The 23565-nt window shown below is 43.2% G+C and overlaps 1 protein-coding gene across 1 annotated transcript; it reads left to right on the top strand.

Moving 5' to 3' along the window:
- On the top strand, positions 1-20962 carry LOC129863350 (tumor necrosis factor alpha-induced protein 3-like). Its single transcript, XM_055935268.1, has 9 exons — positions 1-358; positions 1390-1731; positions 12704-12894; positions 15630-15771; positions 16037-16207; positions 16406-16586; positions 16821-17608; positions 17909-18123; positions 18249-20962. Exons 2-9 carry the CDS (start codon positions 1425-1427, stop codon positions 18525-18527), a joined length of 2274 nt encoding a protein of 757 aa, XP_055791243.1. The 5' UTR covers positions 1-358; positions 1390-1424; the 3' UTR covers positions 18528-20962.
- Positions 20963-23565: the final 2603 nt, after the last annotated feature.

Raw genomic sequence — 23565 nt, 5'->3', positions numbered from 1 at the left:
TTCAGTGCACTATTCGTCACCAACACGACCCAGAGAACGTAGCCTAATGGCGCTTTGCTCAGACACCCCCTATGTGTGTGAGATGTAACTGCGTCTGAAGGCTGTGAGAGATAAGTGGAAAGTCCCTAACACTGGAAATCCCCTTTGTCTGCCTGGGCTTTTCCGCAATCTACATGAACGACATTAAGTTGGAGGACGTGATCTGTGCTTTGACAGCCTATAGAGTAAACATACCAACATATAATTGATTGTGAAGAAGGCTGAATGGCGCTGTTTGGACTGCTGCGGTTACCCTGATAGAAGTGGCAGAGGACTACCAGGAGCATCCTAGGGCTTTGTTGGTGGTCTTAGTGTACAGGTAATATTCATTCATATTCTATATGTTTCTCTATCAATAATTGGAACTAACTTTCGTTTTAGCGTTTGAAATCTATATACTATAAGTCGTTGCATTGTTGTGTTTCTGGGGAGACAGACCGAGGTTGAGCACGTCGGTGAGCGCCATTGTTTACGAAGACGTCACCCTCAAGCAATTAAATATGGAATTAATAGTTAATGTTACATTATAACTATGTTTATGACAATACTAGCGATGCAATGTTACAATGTTTCAAACGTTGGTGTCAGAGGAATGGACTAAGTAATTCGAACGTCAGTCAGCAGGCTCCTGTTACTGTCTTTTGTGTCAACTGCAGCGCTCACGATTCCCCGTGCTCTGACCAAAGTCTGCCAATATCGGAAGAGCGACACTCTCCTTATTACATAGATATTTAGAGGTTATTCTACAATTACATTATGCGCCTTCAAGGTAGGCTATACTGTAATTGATGAAGGATGCTTGAAAAGTTTTGTTGTCACTGTACATGTATACACTGTATATTATATGCACCATCTTATTTTATCACATTGTAGTTAGGTACCTCTTCCATAACATCACAAGAGCCTATTGTTATGTTATAAGTCATGTCTGACTGACAAGTTCCTGTTTCAATGGTCCTCCAATTTGACAAACGGAAAGAACTGTTATGGTTTTTAATAGTTCCATTCTGTGCAATTCTTATGCATCAATCATGGCCAGTATTATCGAAGCATGACTTTTCTGTCATGGTGGTTGTGAGTGGGCCTTTTTTTTTTTTTAACTAGCCCCTGCCTACATCTGTTCTTTGGCTTAGGGTCTGAAAAATCACCATCAGCTTGTAGAGGGTGCCTCAGTCCCATTGGGGCAACAGAGGTTGTGGGGGAATTCTAACTTGGAAAAGAACACAAAAGCTGTTTGTCTTTAGTCATGACCCCCACTTTGTCTGGTATTATAAGTGTCCCATATAGTCCAGTGATCAGAACCACTTGCTGCCAATGAAACCAACCAACAACTGTTTTCCTACTCTTCAGTTCTGCATTGGTACACGTTACATCTGGTGAACACCATGTCCCAGGGACAGAATTTCCTGCCCAAGTTCCTCTTTGTGAGTAACCTGCTGAAAGCGGTCAAGATCCGGGAGCGGGTGCCTAACGATGTGGTGAAGCCAGCGGCCAGCGGAGGACTTATGCACCACCTGCGGGGCATGCACCGGTACACACTGGAGATGATCAGCATGAGCCAGTTCCCTCAGGCCTTCCAACAGGTCATTCAGGCAGCCATCTTGGACAGGGCCATGCAGAGCTCCCTAGAGCAGGAGAAGAAGCTCAACTGGTGCCGCGAGGTCAAGAAAATGGTACCACTAAGGACCAATGGTAATGTATTAGTTTGGTTTGGGTTTCTGTTCCCCTTGTTGGTCATTCTAGTAGGAAGGTAGGAGGTATTTGTCAAATGAGTTTAAAAGACCCTGACACTGAATAAAAAAAATTCAGCAGAGTAACTTGGGGGGAGGGGGGGGGGATTTGTGTCACTTTTAGAATGACCATTATCAGCTCTTGATTTGACTGTTACCTAACATGACTCTGAAGATTTACAGTACAGTCTTTGTAGATCATAACGTCTAGGGTAATTATGTGGGACATCCCAAAGCAGAAATTCTATGATGTCATACTGATAATTTCCCTTCCATTGTTCTAAAGACCATGTTGACCGAGTTAATTCTGTTGACACATTCAAACTCTGTAAAGATGTGTTTCTGTCTGCTTTGCAGTGGAGGTTTGGGTATACCCCTTCTCTCAATAAGTAGCTAAGTGAGTGGGACCTTTATTCACAAATCATACAACGAACAACCCCACTTGTCTTGACTCACACACGGGTTAGTTACCATGTCAATCATGTCATTTCATTGAATCATGGCAAAGATGGAATGTTATTGTCAGGTGGATATATAACCAGGTTATTAGGTGTATTGTCTTATTGAGGGTAATATCTTATCACCTGGCATCTTGAACCTTTGCCATTTTAACTAAGCTGTGTTTTGCTATATTGCACTTGTGATTTCATGAATATAAATATTTTTAGCAATTTTTGGGGAATTTGGCGCTCTGCAATTCAGCGGTTGTTGATGAAAATGATCCCGCTAAAGGGATCCGTGCGTCAAGAAGTCACACCATACTAACAGTACATGAAACGTGAATCAAAGGCTATTGTCTTTTCCCTATATGTTGAAACTACAGTATTTCCAGTCAAATTATAGTGATGAGAGAAGTTTGTCTTCCTGTAAATCCAATCCAGAAAGACCCTTGACATGATACATATTTCCTTTCTATTGAGTGAGTGGAATTTCCTCATATAAGTCTCTGGAGGGCCCACCCATGCCTTAATTTGGAAAATATAAAAGTATCTGGAGGGCCCACCCATGCCTTAATTTGGAAAATATAAAAGTATCTGGAGGGCCCAGCCAGACCTTGATTTGGAAAATATAAAAGTCTCTGGAGGGCCCACCCATGCATTAATTTGGAAAATATAAAAGTCTCTGGAGGGCCCACCCATGCCTTAATTTGGAAAATATAAAAGTCTCTGGAGGGCCCACCCATGCCTTAATTTGGAAAATATAAAAGTATCTGGAGGGCCCACCCATGCCTTAATTTGGAAAATATAAAAGTCTCTGGAGGGCCCACCCATGCCTTAATTTGGAAAATATAAAAGTATCTGGAGGGCCCACCCATGCCTTAATTTGGAAAATATAAAAGTATCTGGAGGGCCCACCCATGCATTAATTTGGAAAATATAAAAGTCTCTGGAGGGCCCACCCATGCATTAATTTGGAAAATATAAAAGTATCTGGAGGGCCCACCCATGCATTAATTTGGAAAATATAAAAGTCTCTGGAGGGCCCACCCATGCCTTAATTTGGAAAATATAAAAGTCTCTGGAGGGCCCACCCATGCCTTAATTTGGAAAATATAAAAGTATCTGGAGGGCCCACCCATGCCTTAATTTGGAAAATATAAAAGTCTCTGGAGGGCCCACCCATGCCTTAATTTGGAAAATATAAAAGTATCTGGAGGGCCCACCCATGCCTTAATTTGGAAAATATAAAAGTCTCTGGAGGGCCCACCCATGCCTTAATTTGGAAAATATAAAAGTCTCTGGAGGGCCCACCCATGCCTTAATTTGGAAAATATAAAAGTATCTGGAGGGCCCACCCATGCCTTAATTTGGAAAATATAAAAGTCTCTGGAGGGCCCACCCATGCCTTAATTTGGAAAATATAAAAGTATCTGGAGGGCCCAGCCAGGCCTTGATTTGGAAAATATAGAAGTCTCTGCAGGGCCCAGCCAGACCTTGATTTAGAAAATATAGAAGTCTCTGGAGGGCCCAGCCAGACCTTGATTTGGGAAATATTGGTATAGAGTAGCTTTTCCTATGAATGACATAGCACCCATGACTTTCAGACTGAGGAGGACCACTCTGTCTGTTGCTGGCTGGCTGGCTGCTGACTCACTGGAATGAATCCATTGCGTAAGGTGACTGGTGAATAAGGACAGGACAGGAGCGGTAGAGGACTAGAGGAGGAAAGGACAGGACCGGAGAGGTAGAGGTAGAGGAGGACAGGAGAGGTAGAGGATGGGAACCTTGTGCTGGAAACAATAACATGCAGTTTTGTCACACAACGCAATGCCACAGATGTCTTAAGTTTTGAGTGTGCAATTAGCATGTTGATTGTCCACCAGAGCTGTTTTCAAAGAATTCAATGTTAATTTCTCTGTCATAACCCACCTAAAGTTGTTTTATACGATTTGGCAGTACGTCCAACCGGACTCAAAATAACCGCAGACCACGTGTATGGCGTTGTGTGGGCGAGCAGTTTGCTGATGTCAACGTTGTGAACAGAGTGCCCCATAGTGGCGGTGGGGTTATGGTATGGGCAGGCATAAGCTACGGTAAACTAACACAATTGAATTTTATCGTGGTACCATGACGACATCCCGAAGCTCATTGTTGTGCTATTCATCCGCGACCATCACCTCATGTTTCAGCATGATAATCCACGGCCCCATGCCGCAAGCATCTGTACACAATTCCTGGAAGCTGAAAATGTCCCAGTTCTTCCATGGCCTGCATACTCACCAGACATGTCACACATTGAGCATGTTTGGGATGCTCTGGATCAACGTGTATGACAGCGTGTTCCAGTTTCCACCAATATCCAGCAACTTCACACAGCCATTGAAGAGGAATGGGACAACATTCCAGAGGCCACAATCAAGTCTGATCAAGTCTATGTGAAGGAGATGTGTCGCGCTGCATGAGGCAAAGGGTGGTCACACCAGATACTGACTGGTTTTCTGATCCACGCCCCTACCTTTTTTTTAAAGGGATCTGTGACCAACATAATCATATCTGTATTCCCAGTCATGGCGAAACCATAGATTAGGGCCTAATGCATTTATTTCAATTGACTGATTTCCTTATAACTCAGTAAATCTTTGAAATTGTTGCATGTTGCGTTTATATTTTTGTTCAGTATACATATGAGGATTCTGACAACACAACAAGCATAGTGTGTTTATACCAGAAATGTGTGTTTTGTACAGTATAATTCAACCTCCAGATGGAACATGATCAAGGTGAGCTGAGCGGAAGTTTGTTGTTGCTCGGTTGGAATGCTCCCTTTACTGACGGAAGAAAGCTATTGCTCCAATTATACCTCAAATTGTTGAAAGAATAGTAGTATCAAAAAACATAATTTTTACTTTTTCAAATTGTATTACGTAGTTATAATAGTAATGCAATGAACATATTACATAGTTATAATAGCAATGTACATATTACATAGTTATAATACATATTAGAGTTATAATACATATTGCAGAGTTGTAGTATACCTATTATATAGTTATAATACCTATTACATGGTTATAAAACCTATTACATAGTTATAATAGTAATATACCTATTACATAGTTATAATACCTATTACATAGTTATAATAGTAATATACCTATTACATAGTTATTATAGTAATGCACATATTATACTTATAATAGTAATGTACATATTACATAGTTATAGTAGTAATATACATATTACATAGTTATAATACCTATTACATAGTTATGATAGTAATGTACATATTACATAGTTATAACACATATTACATAGTTATGATAGTAATGTACATGGTTATAGTAGTAATATACATATTACATAGTTATAGTAGTAATATACATTTACATAGTTATAGTAGTAATATACATATTACATAGTTATAATACATATTACATAGTTATAATACATATTACATAGTTATAATAGTAATACACATATTACATAGTTAAAATACCAATTACATAGTTATAATAGTAATGTACAGATTACATAGTTATAGTAGTAATATGCATATTACATAGTTATAATACCAATTACATAGTTATGATAGTAATGTACATATTACATAGTTATAGTAGTAATATACATATTACATAGTTATAGTAGTAATATACATATTACATAGTTATAGTAGTAATATACATATTACATAGTTATAGTAGTAATATACATATTACATAGTTATAGTAGTAATATACATTTACATAGTTATAGTAGTAATATACATATTACATAGTTATAATACATATTACATAGTTATAATACATATTACATAGTTATAGTAGTAATGTACATATTACATAGTTATAGTAGTAATATACATATTACATAGTTATAATAGTAATATACATATTACATAATTATAGTAGTAATATACATATTACATAGTTATAGTAGTAATATACATATTACATAGTTATAATACATATTACATAGTTATAATACATATTACATAGTTATAGTAGTAATGTACATATTACATAGTTATAGTAGTAATATACATATTACATAGTTATAATAGTAATATACATATTACACAGTTATAGTAGTAATATACATATTACATAGTTATAGTAGTAATATACATATTACATAGTTATAGTAGTAATATACATTTACATAGTTATAGTAGTAATAAACATATTACATAGTTATAGTAGTAATATACATATTACATAGTTATAGTAGTAATATACATATTACATAGTTATAATACCTATTACATAGTTATGATAGTAATGTACATATTACATAGTTACAATAGAAATATACATATTACATAGTTATAGTAGTAATATACATATTACATAGTTATAATACCTATTACATAGTTATGATAGTAATGTATATATTACATAGTTATAATAGTAATATACATATTACATAGTTATAATAGTAATATACATATTACATAGTTATAGTAGTAATATACATATTACATAGTTATAGTAGTAATATACATATTACATAGTTATAATACCTATTACATAGTTATGATAGTAATGTACATATTACATAGTTATAATAGTAATATACATATTACATAGTTATAGTAGTAATATACATATTACATAGTTATAATACCTATTACATAGTTATGATAGTAATGTATATATTACATAGTTATAATAGTAATATACATATTACATAGTTATAATACCTATGACATAGTTATAATAATTTACATATTACATAGTTATAATACCTATTACATAGTTATAATAGTAATGTACATATTAGTTATAATACCAATTGTATAGTTATAGTAGTAATATACATATAACATAGTTGTAATAGTAATGTACATATTACATAGTTATAATAGTAATGTAATATTACATAGTTATAATACCTATGACATAGTTATAATAATGTACATATTACATAGTTATAATACCTATTACATAGTTATAATAGTAATGTACATATTACATAGTTATAATACATTTTGCAGAGTTGTAATAGTAATGTACATATCACAGTTATAATAATGTACATAGTTATTATACATATTACATAGTTATAATTAAGCAATACAATAACGTCTGAGGAGGTGTGGTGTATGGCCAATATACCATGGCTAAGGGCAAGAGGCAACACGGAGTGCCTGGACACAGCCCTTAGCCGTGGTATATTGGCCATATACCACAAATACCTTATTGCCTTATCACTATTATAAACGAGTTACCAACGTAATTAGACCAGTAAATTGTACTTTTGTGTCATACCCATGGTATACGGTCTGAGATACCATGGCTTTCAGCCAATCAACATTCAGGGCTCAAAACAACCAGTTTATAATACATATTTCATAGTTATAATAGTAATGCACATATTACAAGGGTATGATAGTGATACACATTACAAAGGTATAATATTTGAGAGCATACAGTATGTAAAAACAGCACAACACAGTGTCCACCTCTACTGGTGTTTTCAGCACGCTGTCCATCTCTACTGGTGTTTTCAGCAAGCTGTCCACCTCTACTGGTGTTTTCAGCACCCTGTCCACCTCTACTGGTGTATTCGACACGCTGTCCACCTCAACTGGTATTTCAGCACGCTGTCCACCTCTACTGGTGTATTCCACACGCTGTCCACCTCTACTGGTATTTCAGCACGCTGTCCACCTCTACTGGTGTTTTCAGCAAGCTGTCCACCTCTACTGGTGTTTTCAGCACGCTGTCCACCTCTACTGGTGTTTTCAGCACGCTGACCACCTCTACTGGTGTTTTAGCACGCTGTCCACCTCTACTGGTGTTTTAGCACGCTGTCCACCTCTACTGGTGTTTTCAGCACGCCGTCCACCTCTACTGGTATTTTCAGCAAGCTGTCCACCTCTACTGGTTGTTTTCAGCACGCTGTCCACCTCTACTGGTGTTTTCAGCACGCTGACCACCTCTACTGGTGTTTTCAGCACGCTGTCCACCTCTACTGGTGTTTTCAGCACGCTGTCCACCTCTACTGGTGTATTCAACACGCTGTCCACCTCTACTGGTGTATTCGACACACTGTCCACCTCTACTGGTGTTTTCAGCACCCTGTCCACCTCTACTGGTGTATTCGACACGCTGTCCACCTCTACTGGTGTTTTCAGCATGCTGTCCACCTCTACTGGTGTATTCAGCAAACTGTCCACCTCTACTGGTGTATTTGACACGCTGTCCACTTCTACTGGTGTTTTCAGCACGCCGTCCACCTCTACTGGTGTTTTCAGCACGCTGTCCACCTCTACTGGTGTATTCGACACGCTGTCCACCTCTACTGGTGTATTCGACACGCTGTCCACCTCTACTGGTGTTTTCAGCATGCTGTCCACCTCTACTGGTGTATTCAGCAAGCTGTCCACCTCTACTGGTGTATTCGACACACTGTCCACCTCTACTGGTGTTTTCAGCACCCTGTCCACCTCTACTGGTGTATTCGACACGCTGTCCACCTCTACTGGTGTTTTCAGCATGCTGTCCACCTCTACTGGTGTATTCAGCAAGCTGTCCACCTCTACTGGTGTATTCGACACACTGTCCACCTCTACTGGTGTTTTCAGCACCCTGTCCACCTCTACTGGTGTATTCGACACGCTGTCAACCTCTACTGGTGTTTTCAGCATGCTGTCCACCTCTACTGGTGTATTCAGCAAGCTGTCCACCTCTACTGGTGTATTCGACACGCTGTCCACCTCTACTGGTGTTTTCAGCATGCCGTCCACCTCTACTGGTGTTTTCAGCAAGCTGTCCACCTCTACTGGTGTTTTCAGCACGCTGTCCACCTCTACTGGTGTATTCGACATGCTGTCCACCTCTACTGGTGTATTCGACACACTGTCCACCTCTACTGGTGTTTTCAGCACGCTGTCCACCTCTACTGGTGTATTCGACACGCTGTCCACCTCTACTGGTGTTTTCAGCACGCTGTCCACCTCTACTGGTGTATTCGGCACGCTGTCCACCTCTGCTGGTGTTTTCGGCACGCTGTCCACCTCTACTGGTGTTTTCAGCACGCTGTCCACCTCTACTGGTGTTTTCAGCATGCTGTCCAGCTCTACTGGTGTTTTCAGCAAGCTGTCCACCTCTACTGGTGTTTTCAGCACGCTGTCCACCTCTACTGGTGTATTCGACACGCTGTCCACCTCAACTGGTATTTCAGCACGCTGTCCACCTCTACTGGTGTTTTCAGCACGCCGTCCACCTCTACTGGTGTTTTCAGCAAGCTGTCCACCTCTACTGGTTGTTTTCAGCACGCTGTCCACCTCTACTGGTGTATTCAACACGCTGTCCACCTCTACTGGTGTATTCGACACACTGTCCACCTCTACTGGTGTTTTCAGCACGCTGTCCACCTCTACTGGTGTATTCGACACGCTGTCCACCTCTACTGGTGTTTTCAGCATGCTGTCCACCCCTACTGGTGTATTCAGCAAGCTGTCCACCTCTACTGGTGTATTCGACACGCTGTCCACCTCTACTGGTGTTTTCAGCACGCCGTCCACCTCTACTGGTGTTTTCAGCAAGCTGTCCACCTCTACTGGTGTTTTCAGCACGCTGTCCACCTCTACTGGTGTATTCGACACGCTGTCCACCTCTACTGGTGTGTTCGACACACTGTCCACCTCTACTGGTGTTTTCAGCACGCTGTCCACCTCTACTGGTGTATTCGACACGCTGTCCACCTCTACTGGTGTTTTCAGCATGCTGTCCACCTCTACTGGTGTATTCAGCAAGCTGTCCACCTCTACTGGTGTATTCGACACACTGTCCACCTCTACTGGTGTTTTCAGCACCCTGTCCACCTCTACTGGTGTATTCGACACGCTGTCCACCTCTACTGGTGTTTTCAGCATGCTGTCCACCTCTACTGGTGTATTCAGCAAGCTGTCCACCTCTACTGGTGAATTCGACACACTGTCCACCTCTACTGGTGTTTTCAGCATGCTGTCCACCTCTACTGGTGTATTCAGCAAGCTGTCCACCTCTACTGGTGTATTCGACACGCTGTCCACCTCTACTGGTGTTTTCAGCATGCCGTCCACCTCTACTGGTGTTTTCAGCAAGCTGTCCACCTCTACTGGTGTTTTCAGCACGCTGTCCACCTCTACTGGTGTATTCGACATGCTGTCCACCTCTACTGGTGTATTCGACACACTGTCCATCTCTACTGGTGTTTTCAGCATGCTGTCCACCTCTACTGGTGTATTCGACACGCTGTCCACCTCTACTGGTGTTTTCAGCACGCTGTCCACCTCTACTGGTGTATTCGGCACGCTGTCCCCCTCTACTGGTGTTTTCAGCACGCTGTCCACCTCTACTGGTGTTTTCAGCACGCTGTCCACCTCTACTGGTGTTTTCAGCATGCTGTCCAGCTCTACTGGTGTTTTCAGCAAGCTGTCCACCTCTACTGGTGTATTCGACACGCTGTCCACCTCTACTGGTGTATTCAGCACGCTGTCCACCTCTACTGGTGTTTTCAGCACGCTGTCCACCTCTACTGGTGTATTCGACACGCTGTCCACCTCAAATGGTATTTAAGCACGCTGTCCACCTCTACTGGTGTTTTCAGCACGCCGTCCACCTCTACTGGTGTTTTCAGCAAGCTGTCCACCTCTACTGGTGTTTTCAGCACGCTGTCCACCTCTACTGGTGTATTCGACACGCTGTCCACCTCTACTGGTGTTTTCAGCACGCTGACCATCTCTACTGGTGTATTCGACACGCTGTCCACCTCTACTGGTGTTTTCAGCAAGCTGTCCATCTCTACTGGTGTATTCGACACGCTGTCCACCTCTACTGGTGTATTCGACACGCTGTCCACCTCTACTGGTGTATTCGACACGCTGTCCACCTCTACTGGTGTATTCGACACGCTATCCACCTCTATAGTCCCAGACTGGTGTATTCAACATGGTGGAAGACAAAAAGAGGAAGGCAGAAGCTAGTTAGTGTCGGAACTCAGAAATTCTTCTTTTAGGTAAAGAAATATGCGGGTGTAAAATACGATAATTAGATCTCTATTGGTTGTTGGTGAAGCTCGTGACTAGAAAACATTCCAGCCGAGCCAAGCACCGCCCCTCTGGAAAGTCCAGGGCCACATGTCTCTGATGTCTCTGGAGTAGCTGACAAGGGGAAGAAAGAGTCAAATGGCAGCTTCACGGCACTTAGTCACAGAGAACCACAACCAGGGAAATTCCTCTCTTTGGTGTGGCAGGCAGCAGGGTATTTCAAATGCTTTAGGCCCATTTTGTTACAATGACAAAAAGACCCCACCTCCCTGCAGTAAGAGTCAGACGGTTTGTCTGCCAGATGGTTTATCATTGATTTCTTAAACTTGGATTAAAACCTGCAAATTCAACTTTACCTGATTTACTCATTTAGCCCATCTGTCACCATCTCCAGTCATCACTGAAGAGGGTCATCACATCTGTCACCCTCTCCAGTCATCACTGAAGAGGGTCATCACATCTGTCACCCTCTCCAGTCATCACTGAAGAGGGTCATCACATCTGTCACCCTCTCCAGTCATCACTGAAGAGGGTCATCACATCTGTCACCCTCTCAAGTCATCACTGAAGAGGGTCACCACATCTGTCACCCTCTCCAGTCATCACTGAAGAGGGTCATCACATCTGTCACCCTCTCCAGTCATCACTGAAGAGGGTCATCACATCTGTCACCCTCTCCAGTCATCACTGAAGAGGGTCATCACATCTGTCACCCTCTCCAGTCATCACTGAAGGCTGTTTTTTCATTCTCTTATTTAGTTTAGGTTGTTTTAGTGTTAACGTGCCAAGGGAGCATATGACGGCCTAATTAAACTACAGTTAGAGTTTAAACCAATACTGTATGTGTCATTGGCCTAGTGGTCCAGTCTGTTTTAGCCATGTTGTATGGCATGATGACAAATGATGAAAGTACACCACACAAACCAACAGTGCTGATAGCCTGTGACATCATTTCCACTGTAAGGTGATGAATGGTGGTCAGATGTAACAAACCAACAGTGCTGATAGTCTGTGATATCAAACTTTCTCAGGCCGTTTTATATTTCCTCTGTAAGGTGATGAATGGTGGTCAGATATAACGGATGCCTAAAGAGTGCTGTGAGAGCTGCTCTGGAAATCCCCTCTCTTCTTTTCCTCCTTTTTCTCAGAGCGATACAGGTCTTTGTCGGCGATGGATAGTTTTGCTGTTAATAACTCGCAGTCTTACCTGTGGTGATGTGAAGATGGGAAGTTTGTATTTCACAAACACAGAATCATAGAAAAGAGTTGTATTAGTAACGGCACTGTAGATAAACTTACCCTCCACTCTACATGCCTGGATCAAACCAGATGGAACTCTACAAAGTTTGAATGCGTGAACATAATAAATTCTTAGCAACAAAAGAGTGATCAAATTAAGAGCCTACACCTGTATGTAATATCTACCCCCATATGTCATGGCTTTGTGTCTGTTGCAGGAGATGGGAACTGTCTTCTCCATGCTGCCTCTCAGTACATGCTGGGGGTGCAGGACACAGACCTGGTCCTGAGGAAGGCCCTGCACAGTGTGCTCAAGGAGACCGAAACAGGCAACTTTAGAGCCCGTTTCCAGACAGAGCTACTGCAGTCTCAGGAGTTCACCCAGACTGGCCTGCATTACAGCACCATGGTGAGGAACGGAGGCCCCCTCTACGACCAGGGTTGTGTTTGAATAGCAGACCTCCTCTACGACCAGGATGGTGTTACTATAGCAGACCTCCTCTACGACCAGGATGGTGTTACGATAGCAGACCTCCTCTACGACCAGGATGGTGTTACTATAGCAGACCTCCTCTACGACCAGGATGGTGTTACTATAGCAGACCTCCTCTACGACCAGGATGGTGTTACTATAGCAGACCTCCTCTACGACCAGGATGGTGTTACGATAGCAGACGTCCTCTACAACCAGGATGGTGTTACTATAGTAGACCTCCTCTACGACCAGGATGGTGTTACTATAGCAGACCTCTTCTACGACCAGGATGATGTTACTATAGCAGACCTCCTCTAGGACCAGGATTGTGTTTGAATAGCAGACCTCCTCTACGACCAGGATGGTGTTACTATAGCAGACCTCCTCTACGACCAGGATGGTGTTACTATAGCAGACCTCCTCTACGACCAGGATGGTGTTACTATAGCAGACCTCCTCTACGATTAGGATGGTGTTACTATAGCAGACCTCCTCTACGACCAGGATTGTGTTTGAATAGCAGACCTCCTCTACGACCAGGATTGTGTTTGAATAGCAGACCTCCTCTACGACCAGGATGGTGTTACGATAGCAGACGTCCTCTACAACCAGGATGGTGTTACTATAGCAGACCTCCTCTACAACCAGGATGGTGTTACTATAGCAGACCTCCTCTACGACCAGGATGGTGTTACTATAGCAGACCTCCTCTACGACCAGGATGGTGTTACTATAGCAGACCTCCTCTACGACCAGGATGATGTTACTATAGCAGACCTCCTCTAGGACCAGGATGGTGTTACTATAGCAGACCTCCTCTACAACCAGGATGGTGTTACTATAGTAGACCTCCTCTACGACCAGGATGGTGTTACTATAGCAGACCTCCTCTACGACCAGGATGGTGTTACTATAGCAGACCTCCTCTACGATTAGGATGGTGTTACTATTGCAGACCTCCTCTACGACCAGGATTGTGTTTGAATAGCAGACCTCCTCTACAACCAGGATTGTGTTTGAATAGCAGACCTCCTCTACGACCAGGATGGTGTTTGAATAGCAGACCTCCTCTACGACCAGGATGGTGTTACTATAGCAGACCTCCTCTACGACCAGGATGGTGTTACTATAGCAGACCTCCTCTACAACCAGGATGGTGTTACTATAGCAGACCTCCTCTACAACCAGGATGGTGTTACTATAGTAGACCTCCTCTACGACCAGGATGGTGTTACTATAGCAGACCTCCTCTACGACCAGGATGGTGTTACTATAGCAGACCTCCTCTACGACCAGGATGGTGTTACTATAGCAGACCTGGGCCAAAGTACATAACGTCAAATACTTGAAAGTGTAGTAAGATGTGTGCTTGATTTAGTTTGGAGTTAGCATTTTTGGGACCAGGCAAACTAAATCAAGTGCAAACCAAGTATTTGAAAGTGTTTGACATATTCTGACCCAGGTATCACCTTTTAGTAGTATTGTCTGTTAGTAGTATCACCCAGGTATATTAGTAGTGTCATCTGTTAGTAGTATCACCCAGGTCTGTTAGTAGTATCACCTGTTAGTAGTATCACCCATGTCTGTTAGTAGTATTGCCCAGGTCTATTAGTAGTATCGCCCAGGTCTGTTAGTAGTATCACCCAGGTATATTAGTAGTGCCATCTGTTAGTAGTATCACCCAGGTCTGTTAGTAGTATCACCTGTTAGTAGTATCACCCATGTCTGTTAGTAGTATTGCCCAGGTCTATTAGTAGTATCGCCCAGGTCTGTTAGTAGTATCGCCCAGGTCTGTTAGTAGTATCACCCAGGTCTATTAGTAGTATCGCCCAGGTCTGTTAGTAGTATCACCTGTTAGTAGTATCATCCAGGTCTGTTAGTAGTATCACCTGTTACTAGTATCACACAGGTCTGTTAGTAGTTTCACCCAGGTGTGTTAGTAGTATTACCCAGGTCTGTTAGTAGTATCACCTGTTAGTAGTATCATCCAGGTCTGTTAGTAGTATCACCTGTTACTAGTATCACACAGGTCTGTTAGTAGTTTCACCCAGGTGTGTTAGTAGTATCACCCAGGTCTGTTAGTAGTATCACCCAGGTCTGTTAGTAGTATCACCCAGGTCTGTTAGTAGTATCACCTGTTGGTAGTATCACCAAGGGTGGTTAGTAGTATCACCCAGGTCTGTTAGTAGTATCACCTGTTAGTAGTATCACCCAGGTCTGTTAGTAGTATCACCTGTTAGTAGTATCACCCAGGTCTGTTAGTAGTATCACCTGTTACTAGTATCACCCAGGTCTGTTAGTAGTATCACCTGATACTAGTATCACCCAGGTCTGTTAGTAGTATCACCCAGGTGTGTTAGTAGTATCACCCAGGTGTGTTAGTAGTATCACCCAGGTCTGTTAGTAGTTTCACCCAGGTCTGTTAGTAGTATCACCCAGGTGTGTTAGTAGTATCACCCAGGTGTGTTAGTAGTATCACCCAGGTCTGTTAGTAGTATCACCCAGGTCTGTCAGTAGTATCACCCAGGTCTGTTAGTAGTATCACCTGTTGGTAGTATCACCAAGGGTGGTTAGTAGTATCACCCAGGTCTGTTAGTAGTATCACCTGTTAGTAGGATCATGATGTTTAAAGCAGCTAAATTGTTTGTAATTGATTATTCTTCTGTCAGAATTGGGAGGAGGAATGGGAGAAGATCATCAAGATGGCTTCGCCTGTGTCTAGCAGCAACGGGCTGCAGTTTGACTCCCTGGAGGACATGCACATCTTTATCCTCTCCAACATCCTCCGCAGGCCCATCATCGTCATCGCAGGTACAGCCTTTCTCAATGGAGCCTCTCATCACTCAGTTCATCAGAAGTTCAAACCCAGACGTATATGCAGTTTCTGTAGGTCTTTCTGTAGATTTGTCTACACCAGCAGTAGAATCAGTCAGTGTGCTGTCTTTTTGTAGGTTTGTCTACTACAGCAGTAGAAGTAGTCAGTGTGCTGTGTCTGTAGGTTTGTCTACTACAGCAGTAGAAGCAGTCAGTGTGCTGTATTGTGTTCAGTGACTAACTCATGGCTGTATCCTTACAGACCAGGTGCTGCGCAGCATGAGGTCCTGCTCCTCCTTCTCTCCCCTCAATGTGGGGGGCATCTACCTGCCTTTGCACTGGCCTCCAAGGGAGTGCTACAAGTACCCCATAGTGCTCGGCTACGACTCCCAGCACTTTGCCCCCCTCATCACCACCAAAGACAGTGGCCCAGGTGTGAACAGTAACCGTCGTTGATAGATTACTGTGTTGAGAAGTGCTTGTAGGATGAGGGGGAATGTGACCTATCTTCCACATCTTACTAAATTGGGTCATTTATTGTGCTGTTTTGGTGTACAGTGTCATTGTGTCCCAGAAAGGTGCTAGCTATATACTACTTACTGTTTATCATCATTATGACTGTGTGCCTCAGAGATCCGAGCAGTGCCGCTGATCAACCCGGGCCGCGGGGGCTTCGAGGAGCTCAACGTGCACTTCTTGATGGAGAAGGAGCAGACGCAGAAGGAGAGGCTTCTGAAGGACTACCTAATGCTGATGGAGATCCCTGTCATTGGCCTGGGCTACGATACCACACGCATCATCAATGCTGCCAGGTGGGTGCGACGCTAGAGGCATGGAGAATGATATAGAACAGGATGTAAAGCACTGTTTAAAAAGCACAATACAAATCTGTTTTTAAAAAGTCTTTGTGGCATAATAGTACTTTATTTATTGGGGTGGGTCAAGTTGAGAACCAATTGTCATTATTGACGACCTGTCGGCCTGGCCAAGAGGTATATATTTATCCTATCAGTAGTATTGAGTGTATTGCGTGCTGCCTTTCCCAGGCTGGATGAAGGGAACCTGCCTGAGGACATGAACCTGATGGAGGACTACCTCCAGTTGGTCAACCACGAGTACAAGCGCTGGCAGGAGGACAAGGACCAACTGTGGGCCGCCCCCCACCCCCATAGACCACCCCCCTTCTCCGTGTCTCAGCTGTCCCTCATCGAGATCCGATGTGCCACACCACGGTGCACCTTCTACGTCTCCGTGGACACCCAGCCACACTGCCACGAGTGCTTTGAGAAACGCCAGGGCCAGCCCAACGGGAGGATAGAGGCTGCCCCTACGAAAGGCGGTAGTCAGGCTTGTGAGCCGGGGTGTAGTAGTAGAGTACGGCCCAGCCCCCCTGGCTGCCTGGCGGTGTTATCCAGCCCGCTCTCCGTCGCTCCACCGCGCTCAGCGTCCTGCCGTTACAGCGAAACCCATGCCATGAAGTGCAAGATGCCTGGCTGCGTTTTCACCCGCAGCAAGGAGCACAATGGTCTGTGTGAACGCTGCTTTAACAGCCGGCAGAATGCACCAGGGAGGTGCGGCATGTGCCACCAGGAGGCCTTCAGGATATTTAACGGACTGTGCCCCCCGTGCTTCCAGAGTACTGGCACAGAGCGGGGCGAGGAGCCCCAGCCGCCGGCAGCAGCGTCCTCTTCTGGGTCGTTATGGACCCAGCCCCCGCCCAGGGAATCTGAGTGCTCGGGCCGGCCCTGTAAGAGGTCGGGATGCCAGTTCTTTGGGACTCAACAGAAGTGTGGATTCTGCACCATCTGCTATATGGATTATCAGACCAACCACCGTAAGTCTAACCAGATGCTTGCTCTTAGTCATTTTAACAAGAAATGCTTTTCTTTTCATGTCCCAGCAAAATATATAGATTTAATCTAAAGGAATCAGGCCACATCAAAAGCCACAGCTGTCATGTCTTATCTTGGTCTACTTATGTCAGTATACTTAGAAACAACATGAAACTAACTCGATGTTTACACTAGACACAACTGGAAAAGCTGCAAATTCACCTGAATCTCAAGAATAGTTGATATTGTGTGTGGTCATATGTGAGTTTGACATGTGGTTTCTCTGGGTTTATCTCCTCCAGTAGCGACTCTTCCTCCTCCTGCTCCAATCCAGACTCGCCACGCGTCGGAGGCAGGCTTCCAGAATGCTTCGCGCTGTCAGGGCCCGGGGTGTAGGGCCATGGGCAATACCATGCTGGAGGGCTACTGTAACAAGTGCTTCTTTAACGAGCAGAGCTCCAGGTTCAACCAGAATGCTACCAGGGCTCCCAGTGCCCACTCCCCTCCGCTGGTCATGGTGAGTGTCTCCCTCCCTCTCACACAGGGCCCAGTGGCTCTACACCACATCTTGAATTGCAAATCAATTTTACAGTTTCAGAGTGTAGAATGATTTGTTTCCTCTTTGTTTTTCTCTATCTGCAGCGAACTGCTAAACCAGAACAAGACAGACCCAGACAGACCCAGACCCAGGCCACGTGCAGGTGGAATGGCTGCAGTAACTTCTCCCCCGGCTGCACAGACCTGTGTCCAGAGTGCCGGGCCACGCGGGGGCAGAGAGAGAGCTGCAGGGAGAGGGCAGGGGCACCTAAGGAGACGATGAAGCAGAGCTGTAAAGCCCAAGGCTGTGACCACTATGCCAACATAGAGAAGCAAGGCTTCTGTAACGAATGTGACCACTTTAAGCAGGTCTACATGGGGTGAGCCCAAAGGTTTGGGGAAGATTAAAATGGTTGTGCCACCATGCTAGTCAATGCATCTCTGAAACTAGTGACCATAAGGCCAGAAGCCCGTTTTAACATGTGCTCACGAAGAGAAAAGAGCAGGGGCAGTAGAAATGGCCGGCAGAATACCTCTTAGTGCAATAATTATTATCCCACGTGTACAGGATGAAAGGTGAGGTATACGTGTCAGACAACGGACAACGTGTACAGGATGAAAGGTGAGGTATACGTGTCAGACAACGGACAACGTGTACAGGATGAAAGGTGAGGTAAACGTGTCAGACAACGGACAACGTGTACAGGATGAAAGGTGAGGTAAACGTGTCAGACAACGGACAACGTGTACAGTATGTATCATGCTGGACTACTGATTGTATCTTGAAAAAAGCGCAATACGTACGGCCAAGCAATTATCTATCAAGCAGCCAGTCACCGACACAATAATGTGATAAATTGCAGCTTTTGTTTAAGAACCTCATCGACCAAAATTCTGACAACTGCAAAGTTGTGCCAAAGCCATCACGACCTCTAACAAAATGAGAGTTTGGTCAGTAGAAATGTGGTTTAAACAGGATTAGGTACAGTCAAAACTGTACCTACCTAGACAGCTAATGTACAGTATCTGAGCGATTGTGACTGGACAGGACCCTTAAGTACTGAATGGTGCTACTGGAACAGAAGTCAAACGTAGAGGTTATGTTACATGACAGAGAAAAACAGTAGTTAAAACTAAATAATATTCAACCTCAGTACATATGTTGTTGTGTTCTTGTTTTCAACCTCTCCCACTGCCACATAGATGTCTACAGGCAGTACATATGTTGTTGTGTTCTTGTTTTCAACCTCTCCCACTGCCACATAGATGTCTACAGGCAGTACATATGTTGTTGTGTTCTTGTTTTCAACCTCTCCCACTGCCACATAGATGTCTACAGGCAGTACATATGTTGTTGTGTTCTTGTTTTCAACCTCTCCCACTGCCACATAGATGTCTACAGGCAGTACATATGTTGTTGTGTTCTTGTTTTCAACCTCTCCCACTGCCACATAGATGTCTACAGGCAGTACATATGTTGTTGTGTTCTTGTTTGCTGTTGACCACGTTTTGTATCTCTACTGTAGAAGTCCAAGTTAGCGCTTGCCCTGAGAGTTGTACCACGTTACAGTATGTTCTATATGTGTTAATGCTGGGCAATTACCTTCACACAGACTCCTAGTTAATGAGTTACTTATAGATGAGAGCAGAGTTCAGTTGATCTCGTCTAAGGGGATTGCCAGTGAGGAAAGGAGTTTGTGTTTGGAGGTAAGGAAGGAGAACATAAAGGCAGGAGAAATCCCCGTAGAGCTCAACACCTCATTCAGAGGAGGGAGGGAGAACGTTAACAAACACCTGTGGGGAAAAACAGCAACACAGCCCTTAGCTTGGTTCATACCTTGTAGCTGTGGCATGGCTGGACCCCAGGAAGAGTAGCTGCTGCTTTGGCTGCAGCTAATGGTGATCCATAATAAATATAAATACAAGCCTGCAGTAAAATACCTCACCACCCATAGAACCTGGCCTGAAGTATAGTACCTCTTTATCGTAGGGGCTCTGCTGAAACCTGCTGTGCTCACACGATGTCTCACTCTACTACTTTGTTTGATATAAAACTGACATTCCTGTGTTTTCTTCTTTTAAACCTATATATTTGAACTGACATTTCCTTCCTGCCAAAAAACGTGCCATCGTCTACAAAGCATTGATTTGACCTCTTAACTAAGGCATCGTTGAAGTCTGTTCAATATGCATATCTGACATCTGTTCAATATGCATATCTGACATCTGTTCAGTATGCATATCTGACATCTGTTCAGTATGCATATCTGACATCTGTTCAATATGCATATCTGACATCTGTTCAGTATGCATATCTGACATCTGTTCAATATGCATATCTGACATCTGTTCAGTATGCATATCTGACATCTGTTCAATATGCATATCTGACATCTGTTCAATATGCCTATCTGACACCTGCAAAAAATGTATTTTGTTGATTAGGCTTATGGCAGCCTAGATATAGATCTGCGCTTTAAGCAGATGATACACATAATATAATATAATATAATACAAGGGTAATTAGTTGTCAGTACATGCTCTTTGGTTATGGGTCTGAACCCCATTCAGACCACTACATACTGCACAATACTTAATAAGCTGCTCTGGTACTTTCCTTGACATACATAGGGACATTCCAATGTTACACAAAACATGCAAAAGTTGTGAGACATTTTTGTGTAACCTGTCAATAATAGGGTATTGTATGAAAAGCTTTGTTTTGTTTGTTAAGTATTTATTAATATCAAATATCTGTACTGTGCGTTTCAATACGTATTTATATGTTGTCCTGAAATGAATTATTTTTATTAAGAAAACCTGACATTTTCTTGTTGCTTATTTCAACTGTGTGTGTGTGTGTTTGCACATAGGCGCGTCAAATTCTATAGAACATACACTACATGACCAAAAGTACGTGGACACCTACTTGTGGAACATCTAAGTTGGTCCCCCCCATTTCCTGCTATAACAGCCTCCACTCTTCTGGGAAGGCTTTTCAACAAGAGCATTAGTGAGGTTGGGCAATGGATGTTGGGTGATTAGGTCTGGCTCGCAGTCTGCTTTCCAATTCATCCCAAAGCTGTTCTATGGGGTTGAAGTCAGGGCTCTGTGCAGGCCAGTCAAGTTCTTCCACACTGATCTCGACAAACCATTTCTGTATGGACCTCGCTTTGTGTAAAGGGGCATTGTCATGCTGAAACAGGAAAGGGCCTTCCCTAAACTGTTGCCACAAAGTTGCCACAAAGTTGGAAAAACAGAGTTGTCTAGAATGTCATTGTATGCTGTGTCATTAAGATTTCCCTTCACTGGAACTAAGGGGCCTAGCCCGAACCATGAAAAACAGTCCGACACCATTATTCCTCCTCCACCAAAATGTACAGTTGGCACTATGTATTGGGGCAGGTAGCGTTCTCCTGGCATCCGCCAAACCCAGATTCGTCCACCAGACTGCCAGATGGTGCAGTGTGATTCATCACTCCAGAGAACATGTTTAGACAGCTCCAGAGTCCAATAGTGGTGAGCTTTACACCACTCAAGCCGACGTTTGGCATTGTGCATGGGGATCTTAGGCTTGTGTGCGTCTACTCGGCCATGGAAACCCATTTCATTAAGCTCCCGATGAACAGTTGTTGTGCTAACGTTGCTTCTAGAGGCGATTTGGAACTCGGTAGTGAGTGTTGCAACCGAGGACAAACGATTTTTACGCACCTCGTGCTTCAGCACTCGGCGGTCTCGTTCTGTGAGCTTGTGTGGCCTAACACTTCGCGGCTGAGCCGTTGTTGCTCCTAGACGTTTCCACTTCCCATAACATCTCTAGCATTTTATACACCTCTCAGCAACGGGTGTGACTGAAATGGCCAAATCCACTAATTTGAAGGGAGGGGTGTCCACATACGATTGTGTTGATATATATTGTATTTATATAGTGTATTTATATAGTATATAGTGTATTTCTACATATCCCCACATTTCACACTTATGTAGATGACTGTATGTTGCTCAATGGTTAGTTGTAAAACTGACATTCTGTGTTTTCTGTTTGTACAGTGATTTTATCACTAGATGTGTGGGGTGTTTTCCAGTGAAGACATACAGTATGGGACTGTGCCGAAGTGAAGTTAAACACTACCACACTGACTCTCTTAATTTAGCTAAACCATCCACATTACGTTTCCAAAGCATCTTGGTTCTCTCGCACACATACAGTACCAGTCAAAAGTTTGGACACACCTACTCATTCAGGGGTTTTTCTTTATTTTTACTATTTTCCACATTGTAGAATAATAGTGAAGACATCAAAACTTTGAAATAGCATGTCATAACCAAAAAAGTGTTAAACAAATCAAATTATATTTTTGATTTTAGATTCTTCAAAGTTTGCCTTGATGACAGCTTTGCACACTCTTGGCATTTCTACCAGCTTCATGAGGAATGCTTTTCCAACAGTCTTGAAGGAGTTCTCACATATGCTGAGCACTTGTTGGCTGCTTTTCCTTCACTCTGCGGTCCAACTCATCCCAAACATCTCAACTGGGTTGAGGTTGGTGATTGTGGAGGCCAGGTCATCTGATGCAGCACTCCATCACTCTTCTTGGTTAAACAGCCGTTACACCGCCTGGAGGTGTGTTGGGTCATTGTCCTGATGAAAAACAAATGATAGACTCACAAAGCGCAAACCAGATGGGAAGGTGTATCGCTGCAGAATTGTGGTAGCCATGCTGGTTAAGTGTGCCTTGAATTCTAAATAAATCACTGACAGTGTCACCAGCAAAGCACCCCCCAAAGCACACCTTCACAACTCCTCCTCCATGCTTCACAGTGGGAACCACACATGCGGAGTAGAGGTCGACCGATTATGATTTTTCAACGCCGATATCGATTATTGGAGGACCAAAAAAGCCGATACCGATTAATCGGCTGATTTTTAATAATGACAATTACAACAATACTGAATGAACACTTATTTTAACTTAATATAATACATCAATAAAATCAATTTAGCCTCAAATAAATAATGAAACATGTTCAATTTGGTTTAAATAATGCAAAAACAAAGTATTGGAGAAGAAAGTAAAAGTGCAATATGTGCCATGTAAAAAGCTAACGTTTAAATTCCTTGCTCAGAACATGAGACCATATGAAAGCTGGTGGTTCCTTTTAACATGAGTCTTCAATATTCCCAGGTAAGAAGTTTTAGGTTCTAGTTATTATAGGAATTATAGGACTATTTCTCTCTATACGATTTGTATTTCATATACCTTTGACTATTGGATGTTCTTATAGGCACTTTAGTATTGCCAGTGTAACAGTATAGCTTCCATCCCTCTCCTCGCCGCTACCTGGGCTCGAACCAGGAACACATCGACAACAGCCACCCTCGAAGCAGCATTACCCATGCAGAGCAAGGGGAACAACTACT

The sequence above is a fragment of the Salvelinus fontinalis genome, chromosome 1 (assembly GCF_029448725.1).
Source record: "Salvelinus fontinalis isolate EN_2023a chromosome 1, ASM2944872v1, whole genome shotgun sequence".
In the NCBI taxonomy this organism is placed as follows: domain Eukaryota; kingdom Metazoa; phylum Chordata; class Actinopteri; order Salmoniformes; family Salmonidae; genus Salvelinus; species Salvelinus fontinalis.
Note: the sequence above shows the minus strand (reverse complement) of the source record. Positions and strands in the feature narration are given on the sequence as shown.

Bases quoted from the DNA above. Each gene is read 5' to 3' on its own strand.
- LOC129863350 (XM_055935268.1), top strand. From the start codon at position 1,425: ATGTCCCAGGGACAGAATTTCCTGCCCAAGTTCCTCTTTGTGAGTAAC. The intron at 16,208-16,405 runs GTGTGAACAGTA...TGTGTGCCTCAG, and splicing joins CACCAAAGACAGTGGCCCAG to AGATCCGAGCAGTGCCGCTG. The intron at 17,609-17,908 runs GTAAGTCTAACC...TATCTCCTCCAG, and splicing joins GGATTATCAGACCAACCACC to TAGCGACTCTTCCTCCTCCT.